We start from the raw sequence: 25,330 nt of genomic DNA on the forward strand, positions 1-25,330 counted from the left end.
TTAGAGGGACAGGACTTAAACTTATTTTTGGAAAACCAAATAAAATTTACCAAGAAAATAAACACTGCTACAGAACAACATTTAAACTCAAAAATACGAGCGCACGTGACAGAAAGTTTTGATACCTTTGGATTAAGATGTAGTGAGGACTGGTTTGTGAAAACATGTTCCCTATTCACTTGATTGCAGACCTGGAACAAGGTATTCAAGCAATAGGAGATGACAGAGAAAAAGATGCACTTAAATGCAATGTGGCAACAAAAATTAATACATTTAAAAACAAGATACGCAATAACCCGAAAGAAAAATGATACTGAAAATTTTTGATGACACTAGATAGTTCATAAAGAAGCACAAAACCACAGCTATCATTAGAAACGCGGATAAAGGTAATAAAATGGTCATGACCTATATCATCATCAGTAAGTGTACCATGTTTCAAATTATCAAAATACATAGGGAAAACACTGAAACATATTATCTCGGATAGTCCCAATATAAAAACTCTTTTCAACTGAAGCTCAACTTAAATGATATCACAATTGCCGAAGATGAAATCCTAGTATCTTTCGACGTGGTATCCCTCTTTACTAATATACCAATTCATCTAGCGATAAATACGATTATGAGACAGTGGGGTAACCTTGAAATGCATACAACATTATCGAAACAATTTCAAGCCTGTCTCGAATTCTGCTTGCGGGATAACAACTATTTCACCTATGATGGTACGTTCTACCAACAGGTGTATGGCATGCCTATGGGGAATCCTCTATCGCCCACTGTAGCTGATATAGTCTTAGACAAAAATTGACGACAGCATTGCTGAGCTTAAATTAAAGGACATATATATCAAATACATAAACAAATATGTAGATGATATGTTCGCTATAATTAAAACTAAGGACGTGGAAGAAATACTTAAAATACTAAATAACCAACATACCAAAATAAAATTATAGTAGAGAAAGAGAAAAACAACAAGTTGCGTTCACCTATAGAACTAAGGCCCATTCCCTTTTAAAATACTCATTAACACTTTTCATTTGATACCCATATCATACAAACACATTCTAGAGTCACCTCTGGTCCACTTTATGGCGATATCTCGAAAAGGCGTCCACCTACAGACCTCAAGCCCACTCCCTTTTAAAATACTTATTAATACCTTTAATTTGGTACCCATATCGTACAAAGACATTCTAGAGTCACCCCTGGTCCACCTTTATGGCGACATCCCGAAATGGCGGCCACCTATAGAACTATGGCCCACTCCCTTTTAAAATACTCATTAAAACCTTTCATTTGATACCCATATCGTACAAAGGCATTCTAGAATCACCCTTGGTTCACCTTTATGGCGATATCCCGAAATGGCGTCCAACTATAGAACTTTTAAAAAACTCTTTAATACCTTCCATTTGATACCCATGTCATACAAACACATTCCAGGGTTACCCTAGGTTCATTTTCCCAGATGGTGATTTTCCCTTATTTTGTCTCCAAAGCTCTCAGCTGAATATGTAATGTTCGGTTACACCCGAAATTAGCCTTCCTTACTTGTTACACATGTTCTTATGAGTGTCGTTATTTTCAGCGCGACAGGGCTGCAAGACAATCAATCACGAAAGCCGTTGTAGCCAGATTAAACCTAATTCTATTTTCGGGAAGCGACAGTGAGTGGCGTCCTTTTTATTTTGTCAATAAAAACTAAAATAGATGTAAATAACAGATAATAAATGCTAAAATCATTATTTTGGGCGTTTTTTATACTCAGTTGAGCAGAGCTCACAGAGTATATTAACTTTGATTGGATAACGGTTGGTTGTACAGGTATAAAAGAATCGAGATAGATATAGACTTCCATGTATCAAAATCATCAGTATCGAAAAAAATTTGATTGAGCCATGTCCGTCCGTCCGCCCGTTAACATGATAACTTGAGTAAATTTTGAGGTATCTTGATGAAATTTGGTATGTAGGTTCCCGGGCACTCATCTCAGATAGCTATTTAAAATTAACGACATCGGACTATAACCACGCCCACTTTTTGATATCGAAAATTTCGAAAAATCGAAAAAGTGCGATAATTCATTACTAAAGACGGATAAAGCGATGAAACTTGGTAGGTGAGTTAAACTTATGACGCAGAATAGAAAATGAGTAAAAGTTTGGACAATGGGCGTGGCACCGCCCACTTCTAAAAGAAGGTAATTTAGAAGTTTTGCAAGCTGTAATTTGGCAGTAGTTAAAAATATCATGATGAAATTTGGCAGGAACGTTACTCTTATTACTATATGTATGCTTAATAAAAATTAGCAAAATCGGAGAAGGACCACGCCCACTTAAAAAAAATTTTTTTTAAGTCAAATTAAAAAAAAAAAGTTAATATCTTTACACTATATAAGTAAATTATGTAAACATTCATCTGCAGTAATGATATGGTGCAAAAAAATATAAAAATAAAAGAAAATTTCAAAATCGGCGTTGCTCCGCCCTTTTTCATTTAATTTGTCTAGGATACTTTTAATGCCATAAGTCGAACAAAAATTTACCAATCCTTGTGAAATTTTGTAGGGGCTTAGATTCTGGGACGATAACTGTTTTCTGCGAAAAAGGGCGAAATCGGTTGAAGCCACGCCCAGTTTTTATACACAGTCAACCGTTTGTCCTTCCGCTCGGCCGTTAACACGATAACTTGAGCAAAAATCGATATATCTTTACTAAACTCAGTTCACAAAATTATCTGAACTCATTTTGCATTGGTATAAAAAATGGCCGAAAATCGACTATGACCACGCCCACTTTTTCGATATCGAAAATTACGAAAAATGAAAAAAATGCCATAATTATATACCAAATACGAAAAAAGGGATGAAACGTGGTAATTGGATTGGTTTATTGACGCAAAATATAACTTTAGGAAAATAACTTTAGGAAAAGGTGTGACACTTACCATATTTAATAGAAGAAAATGAAAAAGTTTTGCAGGGCGAAATCAAAAGCCCTTGGAATCTTGGCAGGAATACTGTTCATGGTATTGCATATATAAATAAATTAGCGGTACCCGGCAGATGATGGTCTGGGTCACCCTGGTCCACATTTTGGTCGATATCTCGAAAACGCCTTCACATATACAACTACCACCACTATAGAACTAAGGCCCACTCCCTTTTTAAATACTCATTAACACATTTCATTTGATGCCCATATTGTACAAAAATATTCTAGAGTCACCCCCGGTCCACCTTTATGGCGATATCTCGAAAAGGTGTCCACCTTTAGAACTAAGGCGCATTCCCTTTTAAAATACTCATTAACACCTTTTGTTTGATACCCATATTGTACAAACGCATTCTAGAGTCACCCCTGGTCCACCTTTATGGCGATATCTCGAAAAGGCGTCCACCTATAGAAATAAGGCCTACTTTCTTCTAAAATACTCATTAGCTCCTTTCATTTGATACCCATATCGTGCAAACAAATTCTAGAGTCACCCCTGGTCCACCTTTATGGCGATATCTCGAAAAGACGTCCACCTATAGAACTAAGCCCCACTCTCTTTTAAAATACTCATTAGCACCTTTCATTTGATACCCATACCGTACAAACAAATTCTGGAGTAAGCCCTGGTCTACCTTTATAGCGATATCTCGAAAAGGCGTCCACCTATGGAACTAAGGCCCACGCCCTTTTAAAAAAAACTCATTAACAGATTTCATTTGATACCCATATCGTACAAACAAATTCTAGCGTCACCCTGGTCCACCTTTACGGCGATATCTCGAAAAGGCGTCCACCTATAGAACTAAGGCTCACTCTCTTTTAAAATACTCATTAACACGTTTCATTTGATACCCATATCGTATCAATTCTAGAGTCAACCCTGGTCCACGTTTATGGCGATATTCTTAAATGGCGTCCACCTATAGAACTATGTCCCATTCCCTCTTAAAATACTCTTTAATACCTTCCATTTACATACATACACATGTCATACAAACACATTCCAGGGTACCCTAGGTACATTTTCCTACATAGTGATTTTCCCTTATTTTGTCTCCATAGCTCTCAACTGAGTATGTAACGTTCGATTACACCCGAACTTAGCCTGCCTTACTTGTTTAACATAATAAAAAACATTTTCTTATTTTGTTTAAAGCTGGCTTCAGGTCAAATTGAGTAAAGCACAATGGCGCATAATCATAGTCAAAATAAAATAGGTTTTAAATTTAGTTTCTGATTTTTTGACAGATAGCTCAAAGAAAGTTATGTCAAAAAGCTGCAACTAAATTTAAAATCTATTTTATATTGACTATGATTATGCGCCAATATGTTTAAGTTTTACTACCAATATATTTCGGTTACTCTTCCGGTAACCGTCTTCAGGGCGTAACTATTAATAAAATCAAAACAAAATAAAATAAAACATTGACAATTGCACATATTAAAAATTATAAAATTGAACAAAATATATGTACATACATTGCATTTATTTACACGTCTGCTCTGTCTGACGTGGAGCTGTGTACTGTCTTGTTGGAAAGTAAGCTACAAATATTTACTTTCCAACAAATATTTACTTTCCAACGTCAGACAGAGCAGACGTGTAAATAAATGCAATGTATGTACATATATTTTGTTCAATTTTATAATTTTTAATATGTGCAATTGTCAATGTTTTATTTTATTTTGTTTTGATTTTGTTAATAGTTACGCCCTGAAGACGGTTACCGGAAGAGTAGGCGAAATATATTGGTAGTAAAACTTAAACATATTGTGTTTTATTCAATTTGACCTGAAGCCAGCTTTAAACAAAATAAGTAATTAATTAAGAGGTCGCCAAAAATCACAATTATAAAAATTTGTTTCTAAATTTTTCGCTACTGTTTGCCGTAACTTACATTGGTGGCTGCCGCTTTCAAAGTATCCAAGAACCAATGCTTGGCTACGGTTGTCGTCAAGCTTTTCTTTATTTTGGCTGTGGTCTGTAGACGCCGTGTTGAATGTGATCAGCCCTAACATTACACATACACACATGTAGTCATGACCTAAGATAGAATTTATTTCTCATACATACACACACATATAATTGGAAGACCAAAGTAAATACCACATACATAAAGAAGAAATAAATATGGAGCTTTTCGAGAAGGTTGTTCGTGAAGAGTCTAGACCCTTGGAGGGATATGTGAACGAAGCAACAGAGAGTATAAAAGCAGGGCAAACTGAGAAATAATCATCAGTTTGAATTAAGCACGCTATTAGTGAAATACGCGACACAGTAGGGTTGTAAATAAAGACAATTTTGCCATACTGAATATTGGAGTTATTTATTCGACAGTTCAATTATTCGAACATTAAAAGAAAGTGCATAATAATCAGAAATTCATTACAATTGGTGTCAGAAGAGGAATTGTTGAATAAATTCCAGAGGACAACACGGACATGGCCAAGTTGAGTGAATTGAAGATTCAGCAACTAAAAAAGCAATACATCCGAGCTACGATCACGACTAAGGGAAGTTAAGGAATCGGAAGGAATCGGCGTTGATGAACACACTTTTCATTCAGATGTGGAAGAGTCAGCAACTAATATGGAAGAGAATATAACGACTCCGAATCCATTGGCAAGTGTGCACACTAACGCAATACTAGCAGGGCAAAATCAAATTTCGTCACAAATATCAACCGATATGTCATCAAACCGATATGTCATCAAACCTGGATGAACAGCAGATATATATGGCTACTCAACTGGAATCGCAGGGAGACACGTATAACATCCAAGATGGAAGCACAAGAGAACGCTTATCATTGCAGGTGGAACAAATGTCGTCACAGTTAGAAGCACAGGAAGCGAGGGTATTATCAAAGCTGGAGGCAGTGGATACAACAATTTTACAACTCGAGGACAAAATTGTTGCCGAGATAGAAGCTTTCAGAGGTTGTATACAGGAGTTGCAAATAAATCTCCCAGCAGTTTCCGAGAGTAATCCAAAGGTAAAAACGCCATTAGTTGACGGTTCTGCTCCTTTCCAGGTCTTTAAGCTACAGTTTGAGAAGACCACAGCAGTAAACAACCAGAACGCTGAAGATAAAGTAGCTGCACTGTTTGTGGCATTGAAAGGGCCTGCAGTTGAAATCTTAAAGACAATTCCAGAGGTCGAACGGAACAGATATAAAGCATTTATGGGAGCTCTAAAGAGGCGATACGGAACCGAGCATAGTAGACAGATATTACAAATGGAGTTACTGAACCGCTTCCAGAAGGCTAGCGAAACATTGCAATAGTGTGCGGCGGACATTGAAAAATTGGTTCACCTTGCAAATGCGGACGCACCTGTGGAATGCCCTGAGACAGTTCAAATTCAAACTTTTACAAATGAAATTCGGGATGTCGAAACCAAGCGGGCGGCATACGCAAACCCATAACCTACATTCGCAGAAACGGTATCACATGCACTGATTCAGGAAACAGCATTGCTTCTGTGTAAGCTAGATTTCAAAGCACGTCGTGTGGAAGTAGAAAGGCCAGACAGGGTGGACACATTATTGGAGGCACTGAAAGCATCGCAAAAGCGGATTTACAGTGTAATCAACAACTTCAAATGCGGTAAGCTAGGTCAAATTGCACGTCGTCGCGGTCTTGAAAATAGTGGTTCCAACAGCATGTGTGGTCTTAAGTACAAAGCTGGAGGAGACGAGCAAAAGCAAACCAGATACAAAGATCGCGAGGTAGCTCCAGCTATTGATTGTCCTGTTATCTCTGTATCACAAATCGGAGAAAAATCCAGCGGTCTTTCTGTAGGCGAGTATAACCAAGTCCGGGGAGAAGTGGTATGTGAAGTCTTAAATGCGAAGTTCACGGTTCTACACAAGCTCGTTTTGGAAGAGATCGTTGACCATGGCATCAGGGTAGATATGAAAAGAAGGATTACGCGATATAAGAACAAGGCTGTACGACTTAACTTCGGGTTTGAGAAGGGGATTTGCAGTAAGCGAGCGCCGGTGGAGGAGTTTCGACAAAGACCAAAAAAGTCAAAGGCAGTAGACCGGGCAAAGATTGGTGGAACGAATGGAACACACAAATCAAAACCGAATGTACCTTCGGGAAGAACACCAGTGCGCAATTCTGTGTTGGAAATCCAAAACGGTACCGATTATGCAAAGACAATTCTTCAAGCTCAATCTCTTCGAAGTAGTCCATTGGCCAAACAACAGATTATGGGGAAACGAACCAGGATAATGAGTAATAAGATGAAACGCAGCTGCGATGACAACAACAGTTCGGAAAGTTTCCTAGAGGCAGATTTGGGGCTGTTACACAACCCTCGCCAGCTAAAGGTGTTCCATAAAAATTTCAGTGTAGCTGGGAAGGCCCGTACAAAGTTGTGAGGCTGATCAGTGATGTCGTCTATCGCATACATACAATTGGGGAAACCCCGAAATAGAAGGGTGGTTCAGTTGGAGAGGCTATCACAAGTTGGACCAATAAATTTGTCTGATTGGGGCGATCAGACTTAGGCGGAGGGCAGTGTGGCGAATATTAGCATTTCGGTTCGTCACTATGCTGCTACCAAATAAATTCACAACAACAATTAAGCAAGCAGCCACGCTTATATACCTGTAAGCATCAAAGCAAGCAGCCACGCATACATGTCAACAGCGAAGCTAACAGCAAAGAGAATATTTCACATACAAACATGTAGTCATCGCCTAAAACAGGGGTCGCAAAATTCAAACTGTGGCTGTGTGAGTAAAACTAAAATCATCTTATTGGTAGTGGTTTAGTTGTTGATCAATGATCGATGAGGGAGGACGTATGCACGCATGTTTGTTAACACACAAATATTAATTCGTAAATATGCCATACAAATACTACTTTATTGCTTGAGTCTAAGTAGAAAATTAAACAAAATAAATTGTTAACATGAAGCCATTAAGACGATCTGCGCATGAGCGTTTGTTTGCAAAATATCTTTTGGCAAATGTGCAAATAGACAATAGAGTCACCCGATGTTGCTACTCTGCTTTTTCAGCGAAAACTAAATACGAATAAAGACGAAAGAGAATAATAATACGGGTGAAGTGGCGCCAATAATTATTTAACTAAATGGTGACGCCTGACCTAAGAGCAGAAGTTATTACTCTACGAGTACACACGCATGTAATTAGAAGATAAAAGTAAATACCACATACATAAGGGAGAAATAATTAAGCTGTTTGCGATAACATTATTCGTGAAGTATCTAAACCCTTGGAGAGATATGCGAACGAGGTAAAGAGAGTATAAAAGCAGCGCAAGCTGAGGAATAATCAATCAGTTTGATTTAACACGCTATTAGTAAAGTACGCGATAATTGTGATGTACTTCTGCCACAGTAGAATTGTAAACAAAGAACATTTTGCCATGCTGCATATTGGAGTTATTTATTCGACACTTCAGCTATTCGAACGTTAACAAAATTTGTAATAACAATAATGAAGCTAACTGGTTCAAATATTGAATTTGGACTAACATTTGGGTCGTCAGCAACATCGAATCAAAATTGAAGCTATGAGTGTGGCCCCGCCCTTTTTGGACTCAGTTTTTCACCACAACGCCGAAGCTGTAACTCACGTATCGTAATTTTTTAAATACAAAACATAACGTCATTGTATATACATTTATAAGGTTTTCCCCTTCACTATAAACAATTTTGAGCACAACTGTATATGAAAGTACCTAACGTTCGGTTACGTCCGAACTTTGACTTCCCTACAAGTTATGTGTATATATAAAACTTTGGAAACACAATTATTATAGCATAATTACATATATAAGTCCTCAATTGTTTTAAAAATGTTTCAAAATGATATCTACCCAATTTCTAATTGTTTAAATGGGATTTCTTGTTTGTCTTTTAAAATATACAAGTAAAGGTGCCTAAGTTCGTTATATACTCAGCGTGAGCTTCAATTGTACATTTCATTTCAGATAAATTACTTTTCTACATAACACGTGGCACCGCCCGTTTAAAAAAAAAATGTCTCGCCATTTCTTCTTACAATCAAACTTGATAAGTGACACATCATTGATTCAAAGCAATGTTTTGCTAAGTTATAGCTTATTATTCTAGCCTACGACCATTTTAAACTTGTTTTATTTCTAAGTTGCCGTGGTCTTCAACCGATCCCATCCATTTTTACTATAAATATTTACTGCTATAAGCAGGGCCGCAGAGAGCCGAACCGGGCCCCTGGAACAGTTCGCGTTTATGGGCCCCCTAAAAAATAAATGCAATCCAGTAAAAAAAATAACATAATATACATAAATTTTTCAATTCACATTGTCAGTTTTATTTCATATAAAATATGATTTACTGGAGAACTTACATAAATGAAATGTTAGATTTCATTTTTTGATTTGCTTACATTAACACTTTATAAATATGTACATTTTATGAGCTTGAATCAGCCAAGGAAAACCTTCATTGCTTTTTGGTCTGCGAATATGGAAATTAGCAATTCAAAACTAATGCTGCGAGCAAGGCTGGACGCCAACGCCAATGCTCCAAGGCTTGTCAAGCGATTTTGGCTCATAACAGAACGTAAACAATTTTTCACGCGAGACAATAGACTAAAAGAACGCCCCCTTCAGCCACACTGACTGGAAGTGTGCAAAATAATCTTAATGCTATGCAGGTGTTAGGAAATAATACTTCCATCTTCAAGTCATGAAATTTGTTCAGAAGTTGAAATGGTGGCGGCGAATCGCATCCCAAATTTGCTAAGTGGATGGTTTTGAGATTAATGATTTCATCTGTTAGATCCGTAGAAATATCGATGCCATAAATCGTGCAGAATGCCGCTGCCTTTTCTCTGAGCTCTTCTTCCGTCAGATCCTGATACTTCCACAAAAAACAAAACTTAATCGCAATATTGTTTACGGCTTCTTTATGGCTTTAAGGCTTTCTTTTTCTCCAAGAAATAAAACAACATCAAGAATTCTGCGAAGTATCTCTCTCCAGCGAGCTGCTCCATTTTTGAGGGTTTAAAAAAACAAAAAAAAGGGTTTGCGCTAAGAGAAAATCCACTGAACTTGCATATCCAATACTCATTTCATATTGGCGCCACTATATATAGCAAGTTTTATGATTTTGACTATTTTCATGTTCAGGAATTTTGTCGTGTAACCTCTTCCAACCTTTTTTTCTTTAGAATAACCTGAAGATTTTGTCAAAGCTGATCGGGTATTTTCAAAAATTTTGCTGAAAAGGCGGCATGGAAAACAAAAAAGTGCTTCTTTTGTTGCACTCCAAACTAGCCAATCACGCTTTACTTATTCTCCGTTTTTTTTAGAGTAGTATGGAGTATGATTTGAGGGAAATGGCGACCACTTAAATAGTTGGGAAATTCGAAAGGATATGGTTGAGGTCCCAGATTACAAGCCCCTTCAACCTGGCTATATTTTATTTCCGCGGAATCTATGCTACCAATATCAAAAGAGCTTAGTACTTCTTTGGATTCACCGTTCACTGCCTTTGTATATTGTACAGCACGTGTTTCGTGCTCAACGTTTGGATATGGCATATCATCTCTAGCAGCTATGAAATTATCTGAAGAGGTGCTTTCGTATTTTTCATCCTCAGCATTTGTAGGTTTCATATTCTCCCTAACACCTCTGGAAGGGCTTAAAAGCATGTTTTTGTCTACATCGGTGTTACTTACGCTAAAATTAAACTTATAGTGCGTTTGGTGTCCCTTTTTTTCTTCGTTTTCTCTGCGCTTTTTCTCAGTTCGTTTTGCTGCTCCCGATAATTGTTTATAATCCATTTGATATAATTTATTCAAAACAAGTGTCTGGTTAAATAAAATTTGTATATTACGGAAAAAAACGCACAAAATATTGTATGATTATGTATTTCACATGCGATGCTTGGTATTGTGTTTTCACGTTAAAAATTGCATAGAAACTATTTAAAATCATATTTTCAATATTCATAATGAAAATTGTATTCCTGGCATCGTTTCCCATCATATTGAGTTCTTTTTACGCCTTCTTTCAAAACGTAGTATCCTTGGCAACATTTTTCGCCAACAAAACTTGCACCTGCGCAAATATATCGCCATTTACTTCTATAGTAGGGGGACTCATGTAACCTTATAAATGCCTTATAAAGTGTGTAAACGTATAAATTTATCTAGTGCGTAAACGAGCTTTCAAATTTTTTATTAAAAATCATTTACACAATTTGTATAAATTTACGCTCACATTTCATTGTATGAACGCGGTAAACTCAAAGGCATGCAACCTCGCAGACATTACAGCAGGCATTTTCATCAGAAATCTCCAACAACAGCAAGTAACGATGTTTTAGTTTTGATTTTTCACTTAATCATGGCATTTTTTAATTTGTATAACAATCAAAAAAATTTTGTTTGGCAATAATGCAGCTGATAAACCATCAAGTTTGTCAAGAATATTACTAGGTGCGTTCATATAACAGTGTGTGTAAATGGATATAATTTTACACCTTATAAGTTTATATTCTTTCATGAGTCCCCCTACTAACACTTTCCAAAACACACAACTTTTCAAAAGAGCCATTTTAAGATTTCAACAGACACATTGTTTCAAGACATTAAAGTTTAATGTTGAGTACTTATTGTAATTTCTGGGTAGTAGGGTTATGGCCCGGCCATAAACAAACTCTGTGCCCACAAACAAAACTATACGAATATGAGTATAACTAAAAGTTAGAAAAAAAATTCACTTTGAGCTTTTTGCTTCTAAACCCTTCATATATTGGGCGCGTAACGCTAGAAATAAATTTTTATCTCAAGCCCCCAATTTTCCACGAATCATCAAGAATTTTTTACACAATATAGATCATGATGATTTTTTTTGTATTTAACTGTAAAATCGTGATTTTTGAGTTGTGACACTCTCGAAGTAAATGAGTGATGCATTCATTTTTTCATTTCATTTATTTAATAGATTCTTACCTTTAAATTTTATAAATCAGTGCTTAGTGTATGTCTTTAGAAGGCCCGTGAAGAATTATAACCGAAATTACAATCACAAATTAAAAAATTCGCCAATAATTGCAGCACTGACAAAAGAAATACGAAGCTTGCAACAATTAACGCGAAACTGACCTATGTAAGCTTATCCACGTCATACTCATATGTTCGCACAAATTTGCGCTTCGCAAAACAAGTCAAGTGTAGTAATTTTTTCAAATTAACGCTCTAGTTTATTATCAGCCTGTATTTACAGATGTTGCTGGCTTTTACAAAAATGAAAAAGCAATACGACGAAACCGATAGGGGCATAGCTATAGTCGAAATATGCGATTTTAAGTTAGTTGAAGTGTTTTTGACAGATAGCGCTTATAAAATTGTGTCAAAAACGTTTATCTAATTTAAAATCACATTTTATTTCGACTATGACTATACCCCATAGTATTTGATTGGATGATTATGATTTTAGTTTAGTAATTTTCAATTCTAAGAAAATTTTTTGTAGCAACAAAATATGTATGTATCAATGAAATCCTAGTTAGAGTACTGTCAACACTGCTTTGCCTTGCCGGGTTCCCAAAAACCTTCCCGGCCCCAGGACAATTGCCCTGGCTGCCCGCCCTCTGCGCGGCCCTGGCTATAAGAAAATATGTGTACACAATTTCATTGCGATATGTTAATTTTTCTTCGAGTTATGGCTCCCGAAACATAGAAAATTGCTTAGTCGTAAAGGGGCGGTGCGCACCCATTGCCAAAAATTTTAGTGTTTTCCAATTTAATGTTATAATTCAATTTAGAAAGTAAAATTCTATTGATACAAAGCTCTTTTTCGCTAAAATATAGCTTATTATTTTCGTGTACGACCCTTTTAAAAATCTTGTATATAAAAGTGGGCAGGATCTTTAACCGATCCCGTCCATTTTTTCTAGAAATATTTCCTGCTATAGGGAAAATTTGTGTACCAAATTTTATTACGATCCGTTAATTTTTCTTCGAGTTATGGCTCCCGAAACATAGAAAATTGCTTAGTCATAAAAGGTGCGGTGCCACGCCCAATTTTACATTTGAGGTTTTTCCTATTTATTGTTATAAATCCACTTGGGAATGAAATCCCATTGATATAAAGCTCTTTTTTGCAAAGATATAGCTTATTTTATTCGTCCACGACCTTTTAAAAATATTTTATAAAAAAGTGGGCGTGGTCCTTTACCGACTTCGTTAATTTTTCTTCAAAGCATTCCTTATAGTAAATGCAACCTCTCTGCCGAATTTTGTTACAATAGGTTTAACGATTTTTGATTTATGATTAATAATATTTGTTAATTAGATTTCATCACAAGTAGGCGGTGCCACGCCCATTTGAAAAATGTTTTCCAAGTTTTTATCAAGAGCCTTAATATCAGTCCACATGTCAAATTTCAACATTCTAGGTGTATTATTTACTAAATAATCATGTTTTTTGTGTTTTCCTAAATGTTATATATATAAAAAGTGGGCGTGGTTATGATCCGATTTCGCTCATTTTCAATACCAATCTATTCTGAATCCAGATAAGCTCGTGTAAATTGGAGAAAATATCTCAATATTTCCTCAAGTTATCGTGTTAACGGGCGGACGGACGGACGGACCGACGGACATGGCTCAATAAAATTTTTTTTCGATACTGATGATTTTGATATATGGAAGTCTATATCTATCTCGATTCCTTTATACCTGTACAACCAACCGTTATCCAATCAAAGTTAATATACTCTGTGTGCATAGCATGCTGAGTATAAAAATACGGAAGTCCCTGAAGGGGAGTTTGGCGAACCGTAGGGAAAAAAGTGGAGATATGTGATTTTCATAATAAACTATTTTCATCCACAGAGAAGAATTAGACCGAACTAGCTTAATAAAATATACATTATATAAACACCGATCAGCAAATATTCACAAGAAGCATCGTTATTCAGCAAATACTGCACGCAAAATAACCAAATTTTATGTGTACGTTGATATGTCAATTACTAAACCAATTATCATTATGTTTTAATCACTAACTCACACAAACTCGTCAACCACATTTTGCTTATAAAAGGAATAAGTAATTATATATTAAAGATTTTTAAAGGTATCGTAAACGAAAATATTAAGCAATATCTGTACGAATAATAACCTTATATCAATGCTATTTTCCTTCTAAAGTGCTATTGCAACAAAAACATGGGCGGAGCCATAAGGGATAATTAAACTTCCTTAACCCTAACACCATAGTCGTAACCATACCCATAGCCATATCCATCTCCAAAGTGATCGATTAATGGTGTATTAACCTATAAATCGGGAAAATTTCATAGAAATGAAGAAAGCGCATAAAATTACAAACATATTCCGCTTAGTCATAAAGTATCCAAAAAAATGAATAAAATCTACAAAAAGTTATCCCTGATGAAGATGAAAAAATTTCATCGAAACGCGTAGGAGGAAAAGAGAGACCTTGTGTTTTGTCTTTATTTTATCGGCCGAAAAGCTCCAAATAATTACAATTGTAACAAAAAATTGGCACAAAATAAATATATTACAAATTTATCGGAGAGCTAAACCGAAAAACCCTTAAAACAAAACAATCAAAATGAAACATTTCTTTCAACACATGAGGTATAAATATGACGACGACACAACCTACATCATCAAGCAGTACAGCAAGAACAACAAGAAACTCGCAAAGCAACATCTAAAGGGTAAGACAAACAATATTATACATAGATTCAAATTGGACAAAACACGAAAAGAAATGGGAAAAATACAGCAACAATTTATACAAGAAATCTTCAACCTCGAAATAAAGGAAGCGAATATTCAAATCAAAATTGCTAGCAACAGTATGAATCATATTAGTGGGGATCTTAACAAGAGATTAGACGGACAGGACTTAAACTTAGTTTTGGAAAACCAAATACAATTTACAAAGAAAATAAACACTGCTACAGAACAACATTTAAACTCGAAAATACGAGCGCAAGTGACAAAAAGTTTTGATACCTTTGGATTAAGATGTAATAAGGACTGGTTTGTGAACGAAACGGATATAATTGTACCCCCAGAGAGCCGTTGGTTGTTATCAATGGGGAAAAAGGTTGCACTGCCAATATCAAGGAAAACATTTTCTCCTATTCACTTGATTGCAGATCTGGAACAATGTATTCAAGCAATAGGAGATGACAGAGAAAAATATGCACTTAGATGCAATGTAGCAGCAAAAATTAATACATTTAAAAACAAAATACGCAATAACCCGAAAAAAAATGATACTGAAAATTTTTTATGACACTGCATCATAAAGATGCACAAAGACACAGCTATAATTTCAAACGCGGATACAGGTAATAAAACGGTCATGATGTACAAGGTGGATTACAAAAACAAAATGGAAAAATTATTGCAAGACAGACAAACAAACAATGCGGACGGATCCAACGCAACAATTATTAAGGAAAAACAATAATATTATAAACGAGATATACAAACAAAAGGATATTAGTCTGTATTTAAAAAAGCAATTAACTTGTACTGCAGCCACAGCCACAGCCCCAAGACTATACGGCTTACCAAAAATACACAAAGATAACATCCCACTTAAACCTATATCATCATCAGTAAGTTTTTCATGTTTCAAATTATCAAAATACATAGGGATAACACTGAAACATATTATCTCGGATAGTCTCAATATAAAAAACTCTTTTCAACTGAAGCGCAACTTAAATGATATCACAATTGCCGAATATAAAATCCTAGTATCTTTCGACGTGGTATCCCTCTTTACTAATATACCAATTCATCTAGCGATAAATACGATCGTGAATCAGTGGGGTATCCTAGAAATACACACAACATTATCGAAGAAACAATTTCAAGCCTGTCTAGAATTCTGCTTGAAGGATAACAACTATTTCACCTATGATGGTACGTTCTACCAACAGGTGTATGGCATGCCTATGGGGAATCCTCTATCGCCCACTGTAGCTGATATAGCCTTAGACAAAATAATTGACAACAGCATTTGTTCGGCCTGAGTGCGTCTGGAACCGGCAGTGGGTAGGCGCACACGGGTCGATCTTGGAGTGGATGGTTCGCTCAAATAATATAAATAAATAAAAACACAAGAGGAATTCCTCGTTATAAAATAATACTTTAATTTAGAGTGATGGGAATATATATAGTGTTGATACAATATTACCTTGGCGCTTTAAGTGACGATGGTGATCCTTGCGATGTGTGCTGGTTGGCGGTCGATCGAAAAAGAGGCCGGTTATCCCGTTGAGGACAACCGCTAAGCCGCGAAAAGGTCCTCTGGTATTAATGAGGGGAAAAAAGCCACACACACAACAACCCCCACATATACGTGCATGGGTGCTGACAACCCGCACACACACGTGCATGCGTATGAAACGCATGCATGTGCATGCATGCACACGAATGCGGCGTGAGTGTGGGTGGCTGGAAATATTATTAAAACGTTAGGGAGGGGCGCCGTCAATCAGATACAAGTTAGGCATTGGGCCTAAACATGCCGCCCCCCTTGCGGTACGCAACATCACAGTCCACCAAGGATCACCGACCGTGAAGAAGAGGAAAAAAAAATAAAAAAATTATAATTAATTATATCTAACTTAACATAATGCCGGCAGTCCGCCGGCTTGGCGGCACGCAAAATGGTTTGCGCAGTGTGGGAGCTTGGTTGCTGCTGCCTCGGTCATTCACCAATTTTCCCGTTATGGTGTAAGGCGTGAGCCAGGTTTGCCTAGGGCTAGGAATTGCGAAAAGAAGTAAGAAGATATACGTGTTCATATTTCTTGCCGTTTATTACAAATTCATTGGAAATTCTATGCTTGTGAATTTTGTATGAAGAAAATTCAATAAAAAATAACTTATTGTAATGATACAAGCCTTTAAAACGCACACCTCCATTGTGAATTCATACAAGTGGCGGATTTTCGATAAAACGTTCACAATAGTGAACAGCGAGTGAGTATTAATATGTAGTCTGATTTTCTGTGTATAAATTTAACGGAAAAGCTGATTTGAAACAAATGTGCAATTCATGGCACTTCAATTTAATAACGGCGAACACAAGAAAGAGAAACCTTTCTTCCATTCTCTGACCCTTCGCGACAGCCGTTCTCCCTGTCAGCTATGATTTGACACGTAGGTATGGCAATGGAGGGATAGAAAGATTTTTCACTTGTACGAAATCACAATGCACACCTCTTGCGACTGTGTACAGCAGAAATTCAATAAAAACAAAAAAGTGTAAAAATTCATGGATATCGGTCGTTACCGAACATTTTCATGTTAGGCCTTGGTTGTGCCCGAGAGTACCCAACCGAAGATGGTACTCTGAGCCAGCAAAGGGCCAAACGTGGTGGGCAGAATCCCTGGTAGCATTATTTCGGCATATACGTCTGTCCCTAGTACGAGGCGGATCGGGGCGGATGAATAAAACTGTGGATCCGCCAGACGGAGATGTGCGTACGGGGATGCGATGGCGCTGTCGACGCTGGTCGTGGGGGCCATTCGCCGAAAATTGGACACGAACGCCGCATGGGTTGCAATTCGTTTATTTTGGCCGTGTCTTCCTCGTATGCGTAGTAGGCATCCTGCTTGCCCGCCAATGTTGCTGGCAGGGAGTTGGAGCTCCTGGGCTAGCTCATATGCTATCACGGTGGTGGGGGAGCATCCGTCAATTAAGGCCCGGACGAGGTGTAGCCGCCCCCCAGCTTCTATCTTCACGACCGCGGTGGGTGTGATCGCTACCGTTGGTATCATGGTGGCGGTGGCCGCTGGATGCTGGGCTACGAGCCTTGACCGGAAGGTGGACACGGTGGTGAGCTGCAGCGTGTTGCCTCCGTGGCTGCGATCTTGTGGCTGATGTCGTTGGTGCAGGCGAAGAGGCCGTGTCTCCGCTCTGCGGTCGCGCGAATGTCGTCTCGTTGGGGGTTCCTGGGTTGCCGGCGAAGAGACCGGGTCTCCGCTCGGCCGTTATATGTACGGCGCTGGGCTGTCGCTGTCCCTTGTTGGAGCCGCTTCCTCTCGTGCTGCAGAAGTGGTCGTAGGCGTTATGGTTTTTTATTTTTTTATTTTTTCTTAAAAATATTCGTTTTGGATGAAGAGAAGAATTTGCAGAATGAATAATTTTTGTTTTGTATTGCCCTTCACTTATCCCTTCAACTTTTCCCCAAGTACGCTTGTAGTCCTGTTTTATTGATGGCCTTTAGCAAAAGGCACGGTTCCCGAAGGGTACTTGGCTCCGGTACCGATTTTCCGGAAACGGGTTCTTCGGTACCCGTTTGTATCATTTTATGCATCCCTAATATAATGTACATTTAAACTCGGCATATATATGTACATACGTTGGTATAAGTATATGGGCAGTCAGTGCACGTACTTTACCGCATTGGTAGTTTGACCTACCTTTTGACCCATTTTTATTTTTTTTACTACTTCTGCTACCACCACTTAGATTCTACCAATATTTCAGTATTTTCGCACTGAAAACGCATACTGCGATAATTTTAAAGTATTGAATTGCAGAGCCCACCCAACTAACATTAGGAGGCGATACTGACCAAATCAGTAAATTTAAAAAAAAAAGAACTTAAACAGGAAATGAATTTTTGAGTAGAGAAATATAATGACTGAGTACGCGAATATTTCTTGCGCTATTTTTCTCAGTTTTTTTTTTTTTCTTTTTTGAATAATTTGAACGACAATAGGAAGTTTTACGTAAACGATAACATGCTGAAATCGGTTATTTTTCGGCAGTAATTTTGGTACCTTGGAAAATTGTTGTTGTGGTTAGACGTTTTGGTGCATGTTTGTCAGTATTTCACACTCACGATACAGGAAAAAAGTGAGTATCGTATAGGCATAAGCTTTGTACATAGGTATATACAAATGTGCATGTAATTTTGTCTTGTTTACGTGTTTTAAAGGTGTCATTTCCTTGGAAATGTGCGATATTTGTTCTACAATACCTTACTAATTGTTTGTACACATCTGAATTGTAGCTGTTGTTTTCTTGGTAAAAAACTACCAACTATTACTATTTTCATTTTTTTTTTGTCTACCAACATTTTTCTCTTAAAAAGTCCGCGTACTGGTAGATATTTACCGGCAGCCAAGACAAAAAAAATTGCGCACATTCATACACACCCGTGTATAGAATGTAAATTCCTCTGAACTGAACAAACGGGACTAATCGAAAGATTTTTTTCGTTGCTTCATTCCTTTTACTACGGCGCGTGGCCGTAGTACAATCGTTTGTGGAATATTGGATGCAGAATATGTAAGGGTAAGTACAATTCTAATATTTGCTTCTATTCATTATTACAAAAATAAAATCAATTTTTAATTTTATTTTATTTTCCATTAATAATTACTTTTATTTTAATTTTCAGGTCTTCAGCAGCATGTTCACGTATTTCATTTAAAAAATTTGCAGCTTCTGGTGGCACTTTCCATTCGGGGTTGGTTAAGGTAAAACGAATTAAAGAAGGCTCAATTTTTCCATTATCGTGTTTATTTTTGGCAGCTAAGCCATGGTCATCTAGATTTACCTTTTGTTTTAAGGAAGGCTTTGGTATTTGCCAATCCGGATTTCCGTATTTTCGAACGTCCATTTGTGCAAATGAGCACACATTTCCGACACCCTTCACAGTCATTGTAAAACTTTTAAAAAATTTTACCAACTTCAATGCTTGCGGCCGAAATACAAACATTAGTGTAAAGGGCATTATTGTTAAAACGTGTTCCACTTGAAGAACATATTCATCGTATATGCCCAGGGCCTGGATTAGCACCAGAATTCCACCAGATATAAATAATATATTTCTTGCTAATACTGCCGTTAAAGGAGGTGAAAATGACCCTAGGTACCTGTCTGCGTAATCATAAGCACGGTTCAGCCGTGCGTCCAATCCATGTTCGCGTTCATTAAAATGTAAATATAACTGGTAATTAGACCATGTCCGCATTCCTAACATTCCTGGCTCTTTTCTCAATACATTTGCATATGAAAATAAGAAATATAAGCACTGCCATATGAAAATAACTGGTGCCAAAATCAAATTCGCAATTGCAACCCACATTATAAGTTTTGACAATCGTTGGGCCAGTTCAACTTGGTTGCTACGGAAATTAAAATCGTCACGTAGTTGCCAATTGTTCTAGAGCGCTTCGTTGAGCAAATTTTTTAATTATTCATTGCCTTTTTAAGGTGTAGAGTAGCTGAATATGTTTGGATTGATTATTTCAGGGCGTTTGCCGCAGACAGATTTTACACCCGTGGATGAGAATAAAGTTGTCATAAATGTTCCAGATATAGATCATGTTAACTATATAGTTGTGCTTTTAACTGGTGTAACAGCCCTGCCCGAAGGAACAGCAGCCGCTGTATACTTTAGTTGGCCTGATGATAATTCGGCTCCAACATGGCAGTACTTGGGTCACATATCCAGTGCAAGCTTTAAAATCTCACAACTTAAGAAAAGACATGAACTAGAGGCGACGGAGCATGGAATGATTTTTGGTGCACAAGAGATTTCACATACATCACAAATTGCAATCTCAGTCGAACCAGAGCTTATGATTGCTGAGTTGACGCCAGCTGTGCAAAATACGAATGCAAATCTGCAATTTAGCCAAAAGATGTTAGAAAACTTTTTCAATTACGCATCCAGTTTCACCGTGACTCCTCAACAGATTCCACCATTGAGCAACGAAACGCTAGTGCCTCTATCGACATTGCAAAATTGGTATGCAAACTTTCAAAGACGTATGGCTCATAATCCATATTTCTGGAAGTGTTAATTAGCCTCTTGTTCATACTTCGAGAGAAGAAGTAATCTAATTCTTGTACGCGGGTTTGTTCATTTCGATTGTGATCGGGCACATGGAAGGATGATTTTAAGTCCAGAAAAATTCTTTCTGGTGAGTTTTCCTCTTAAATCGAGCATTTATCTGATTAATACGGTGCTCTTATACAGAATAGCGATGTTGTTTAGGCGGCTTCATCGCCAGTAACTACAATGGATATAATAATGGCCAGGATGAAGATTGGTCTGCTAGGACGTGGTCCGGGGAAAACGCCACCGCCACTGGCTGCTAAAAAACGACGTTTCGATTAAATAAAGGTGGCGATGATCAAGCAGAACCAGCTGCAAAAAGACTATCAGGATCAGAGTTCATCAACATTAGGACCCGAGGACTTTGTGAGGAACAAATAACTGTTTTGATTACCTGCCCTTCGGGTAGGAGTGTATTCTTCACGGGCTCTGCTGGTACAGGGAAAAGTATTCTTTTGCGTAAAATCATATCTGCTCTGCCACCGGATGGCACTGTGGCTACAGCTTCGACAGGTGTAGCTGCTTGTCTTATTGGTGTTGCAACTTTGCACGTGTTGGCCGGGATCGGCACTGGTGATTATGGGTTACAGCGTTATATTGAATTGGGATCTCGTCCAGCCAGTGTTCAAATCTGGCGTAAATGCAAATGACTAATCAGATACGAGATCTCCATGGTGTATGGACAATATTTTGAGAAAATCGAGGCCGCAGTCAGACGCATACGCAAAAAATGAGCACCCCTTCTGTGGAATTCAGTTGAAACCTGGTGGCGATTTCCTGTAATTATAGCCTGTGGTAAAGAGCAAGAATACAACGCCAACACAACGTTCTTGCGTCCACTGTGGCGCTAAGGAGAAATGTATTCAATGGTTTTTTTTTTTTTGGATTAAGAGAAGTGCATTGCCAATCGGATCCAAAGTTTATAGATATTCTTAACCGCCCACGCATCGGTCATTTTAACAATGAAGTTACTAAAGTAGTGCGTGCTACTTCGAAGCAAAACGTATACAGCGATGGAATCTTGGTCACACAACTCTGTTCGCATAGGAATGATGCAAATTCTATCAATGAACCCAAACTCGAAAGCTTAGATGGTGAAAGAATACTATTTCGCACCAGCACCTGATGGTGGCAGCATAAGGCGGGTAATATATTATAAGCAAAGTTGCCACAGGCCCGATTGTACATGAAGCAACCCAACTGACAAATAAACAAAATTTATTAATCGCAATTACCCCAATGATGTGGATCATCACTTATTGAGATATAATGAACACTTTTAAAACTTTAAGAAGAAGACTATTATGCGTCATTTGTGCTCAGTGAGCAATATCGTCAGTCCTGTGATGCGCTTAATTCAGATAGTTTAAAAGATCCCATCGTATTTCTACGCACAATCAATTGCAATGATGCTATAACTGACGGGGTAAACACAGCCTTAGAAGGCGCAGATGTTGCTAATTCGACATTGGAGGCGGCAGCGTATACATCGTAAAACCGGAGTCTAAAGCGTTACAAATATTGGAGAAGGAAATGGAGGTACAAAATCATGATAGGTGAGCTTCATTTGTGTATATTGGTGATAGTGTTATTGACGTTCATATTGTGAAATATCAGTAAGCTGACCCTTTAATTTAACTTCCTAATTTTTAGAGGAATAAAATTATTTTATGTCAACGCGAAATGGTTCACTTACATTCTGGGATGTGGGATAGTCACAATCAAATACAAAAACCATTGTATTAGGGAGCGACAATGAGCATGTAAGTCATTAATTTGTATTTGTCATATGATGTTTAAATACGTACTAATTAGTTAATAAAATCAGAAGAAATGAAAAGAGTGTAGGCGGAGATTTTATAAAGAAAGTAGGAGTCCAAAGTTATATAAGGGTGGTAGTAGTTATTATTCGTATTCAAAATAACACACCTAATAACCCATGGAACACGATTTACGCGATATAATTGAATGCATACGATGGGCTAAGGAAGATGATAATCGTGCATACCATTTCCGAGCCCCTGGTCTTCATCTCCAAATTTATTTCCTAATTAAACGAATCATGCGAAACAGAAATACAGTCAATCCTAACTTAGATTATGGCTATGAGTATAGCAGAAAATTAGCAAAGCGTCGACGAGCTACCCAATAATAAGTAGTACAGGTGTTGTAATTTTAAATGTACCACAACGAACTTTTACTGCAGTAAAACATATCCCTATTGTCCATATTCTTTCTCAAAGAAGCTAGTGGTGAAAATTGGCATTTTCAAGTTGTATGAAAATTGCCACAGCAACTGGTTCTACGTACCAGAATGACTTGGGTTTTCTCTGACGGAGGATGTATATGTCACATTTGAGATTACCTTTGGCAATTATTATAATTTCCTTACAAATGGAATTGTGTACGAATAATAATTAAAATATAAACCCAAAAGTCAATTATTTCATACTAGGTATAATTAAAAACGCATTTATGAAATCAATTTTTGGAATACCTTTCCGTTTAAAAATTCTGTAGCATATCCTCATGATTGAAAAATGTTCATGAATATGATCGGAAAGAGACACCGAAAAACAATCAAACATTAATTCGTATAGGCAAAACTCAATTTTGCAATGATATCAAATACACTAACAGCTTAGATCAGAAATGTGTAAGGATATCAATAGAAAATTATTATTGGAAAATAATAACATTTGAAATACACTTTCTCTCGACGATTTTATAATTCTCGAATCGAAAATACTTTGAAATTTGGCCGTTTAGGTTATATGGGATATGATATTTGGGCGGTGTAATTGCTAATTTAATTGTGGATTCTGTGGCAGATAGTGAATCTGTGTTAGGGTGTTTTGGCCTCGTTCGGGGAGCGAGAGCAGGGTTTGGATTTTGAAAATTGTAAATAAATTAGGCCGAAGGCCTTTATGTTCTTTGGCAGATAGCGGGTCTGCGTTAGGGCTTCTGGTGACCTCGCTCGGGGTGAGCGAGTGAATTATGGGATGTTCTCTTTGAAAATGAAAAAATAGAATTTTGTGGCAGATGGGGGATCTGCGTGAGGGCTTTTCGGGTATCCTCGTTATGGGAGAACGAGTGAGTGGGATATTTTTTTTTTTGAACGGAGGGATGTGGAGGAACGGGGGGGATTGTTAAGCGAAGCTTTTGGTCCTCGCACAATCTATCTCCGTGGGAAGAAGGATCAGTTTGACCAAAGGTCGTCTGACTTGACCCTTCTCGGTTATGAGGTCGACTACACGTACTCGGTTATCTTCTCCGGGGTGTACGTCGACGACTCTACCTAGCCTCCACTCGTTGGGAGATAAGTTGTCCTCTTTGAGGACAGCGAGATCTCCCAATTTTATATTTTCTTTGGGATGCTTCCACTTCACTCGTTTTTGAAGTTCGGATAGATATTCCACCTTCCATCGTTTGCAGAAAGTGTGATGGAGGGCTTTGAGCTTCTGCCATCTGTTTATTATGGAGGCCGTGCTTTCGTTCACATCCGGTTCTGGCGGCGCCAGAAGATGGCTGCCTGTTAGGAAATGTCCTGGAGTTAGGGGTTCCAGGTCCGTTGGGTCATTCGACCCCGGACTGAGAGGGCGCGAGTTGAGGCACGCCTTAATCCAGCACAAAAGTGTTTGGAACTCCTCCATAGTATATTTGTGGGGAGAAGCGATCTTTTTGAAGTGGCTTTTGAAGCTCTTCACTCCCGCTTCCCACAAGCCGCCCATATGTGGAGAGCCAGCGGGAATAAAATGCCAAGTTAATGCTTAATGGCTATACTTGGAGACTGTTTTGTCTCGGCTTTCTGCCAGGAAGGCTTTGAATTCCGATCGTAGAGATCTGGAAGCTCCGACAAAGTTCGTACCATTGTCGGAGTAGATGTTCTTCGGACATCCTCTTCTCGCGATAAAACGTGAAAAGGCCGCGAGGAAACCTGGGGTACTAAGGTCACTAGTGGCTTCTAAATGGATAGCCTTAGTGGAAAAACAGACGAAAAGGCATACGTAGCCTTTTGACAGTCGACATCCCCTACCGCGGTAGCTTTTGATGTCGAAAGGCCCTGCAAAGTCTACCCCGGTATTGGTGAACGCGCGGGTAAAAGTAGTCCGCTCGCAGGGAAGGGTCCCCATAAGTTGGGACTGTGCCTGCTTTCGGTGAATAATGCAGGTTTTGCAATTGTGGATGGTGGCTCTGATCATGGTCTTGACATTCGGTATCCAGTATTGGGTTTGGATGAGACGGAGCATGAGCTGGTTCTCGCCATGAAGGGAGTCATGATGAGCCATCATAACTGTCAGGCGAGACAGCCTGCAATTGTAAGGCAAGATGATTGGATGACGCTCGTTGTATGATATGTCTTTTGACGCCCCTAGACGCCCCCCCTGTTCTAATAATATCATCTTTGTCGATATATGGATTTAGGGACAGTATT

General features: G+C 38.0%; 2 protein-coding genes across 28 annotated transcripts in view; both read left to right on the top strand.

Moving 5' to 3' along the window:
- zfh2 (Zn finger homeodomain 2) overlaps positions 1–25,330 on the top strand; it is a 2,927,436-nt gene that overhangs the window by 1,622,445 nt on the left and 1,279,661 nt on the right. The gene's annotated exons all lie outside the window — the stretch shown is intronic.
- Positions 20,141–21,037, top strand: LOC137234309 (protein OPI10 homolog). Its single transcript, XM_067757918.1, has one exon. The coding sequence runs from the start codon at positions 20,285–20,287 to the stop codon at positions 20,858–20,860; it is 576 nt and encodes a 191-aa protein (XP_067614019.1). The 5' UTR covers positions 20,141–20,284; the 3' UTR covers positions 20,861–21,037.

This window comes from Eurosta solidaginis, chromosome X (assembly GCF_040869045.1).
Source record: "Eurosta solidaginis isolate ZX-2024a chromosome X, ASM4086904v1, whole genome shotgun sequence".
Lineage (NCBI taxonomy): Eukaryota > Metazoa > Arthropoda > Insecta > Diptera > Tephritidae > Eurosta > Eurosta solidaginis.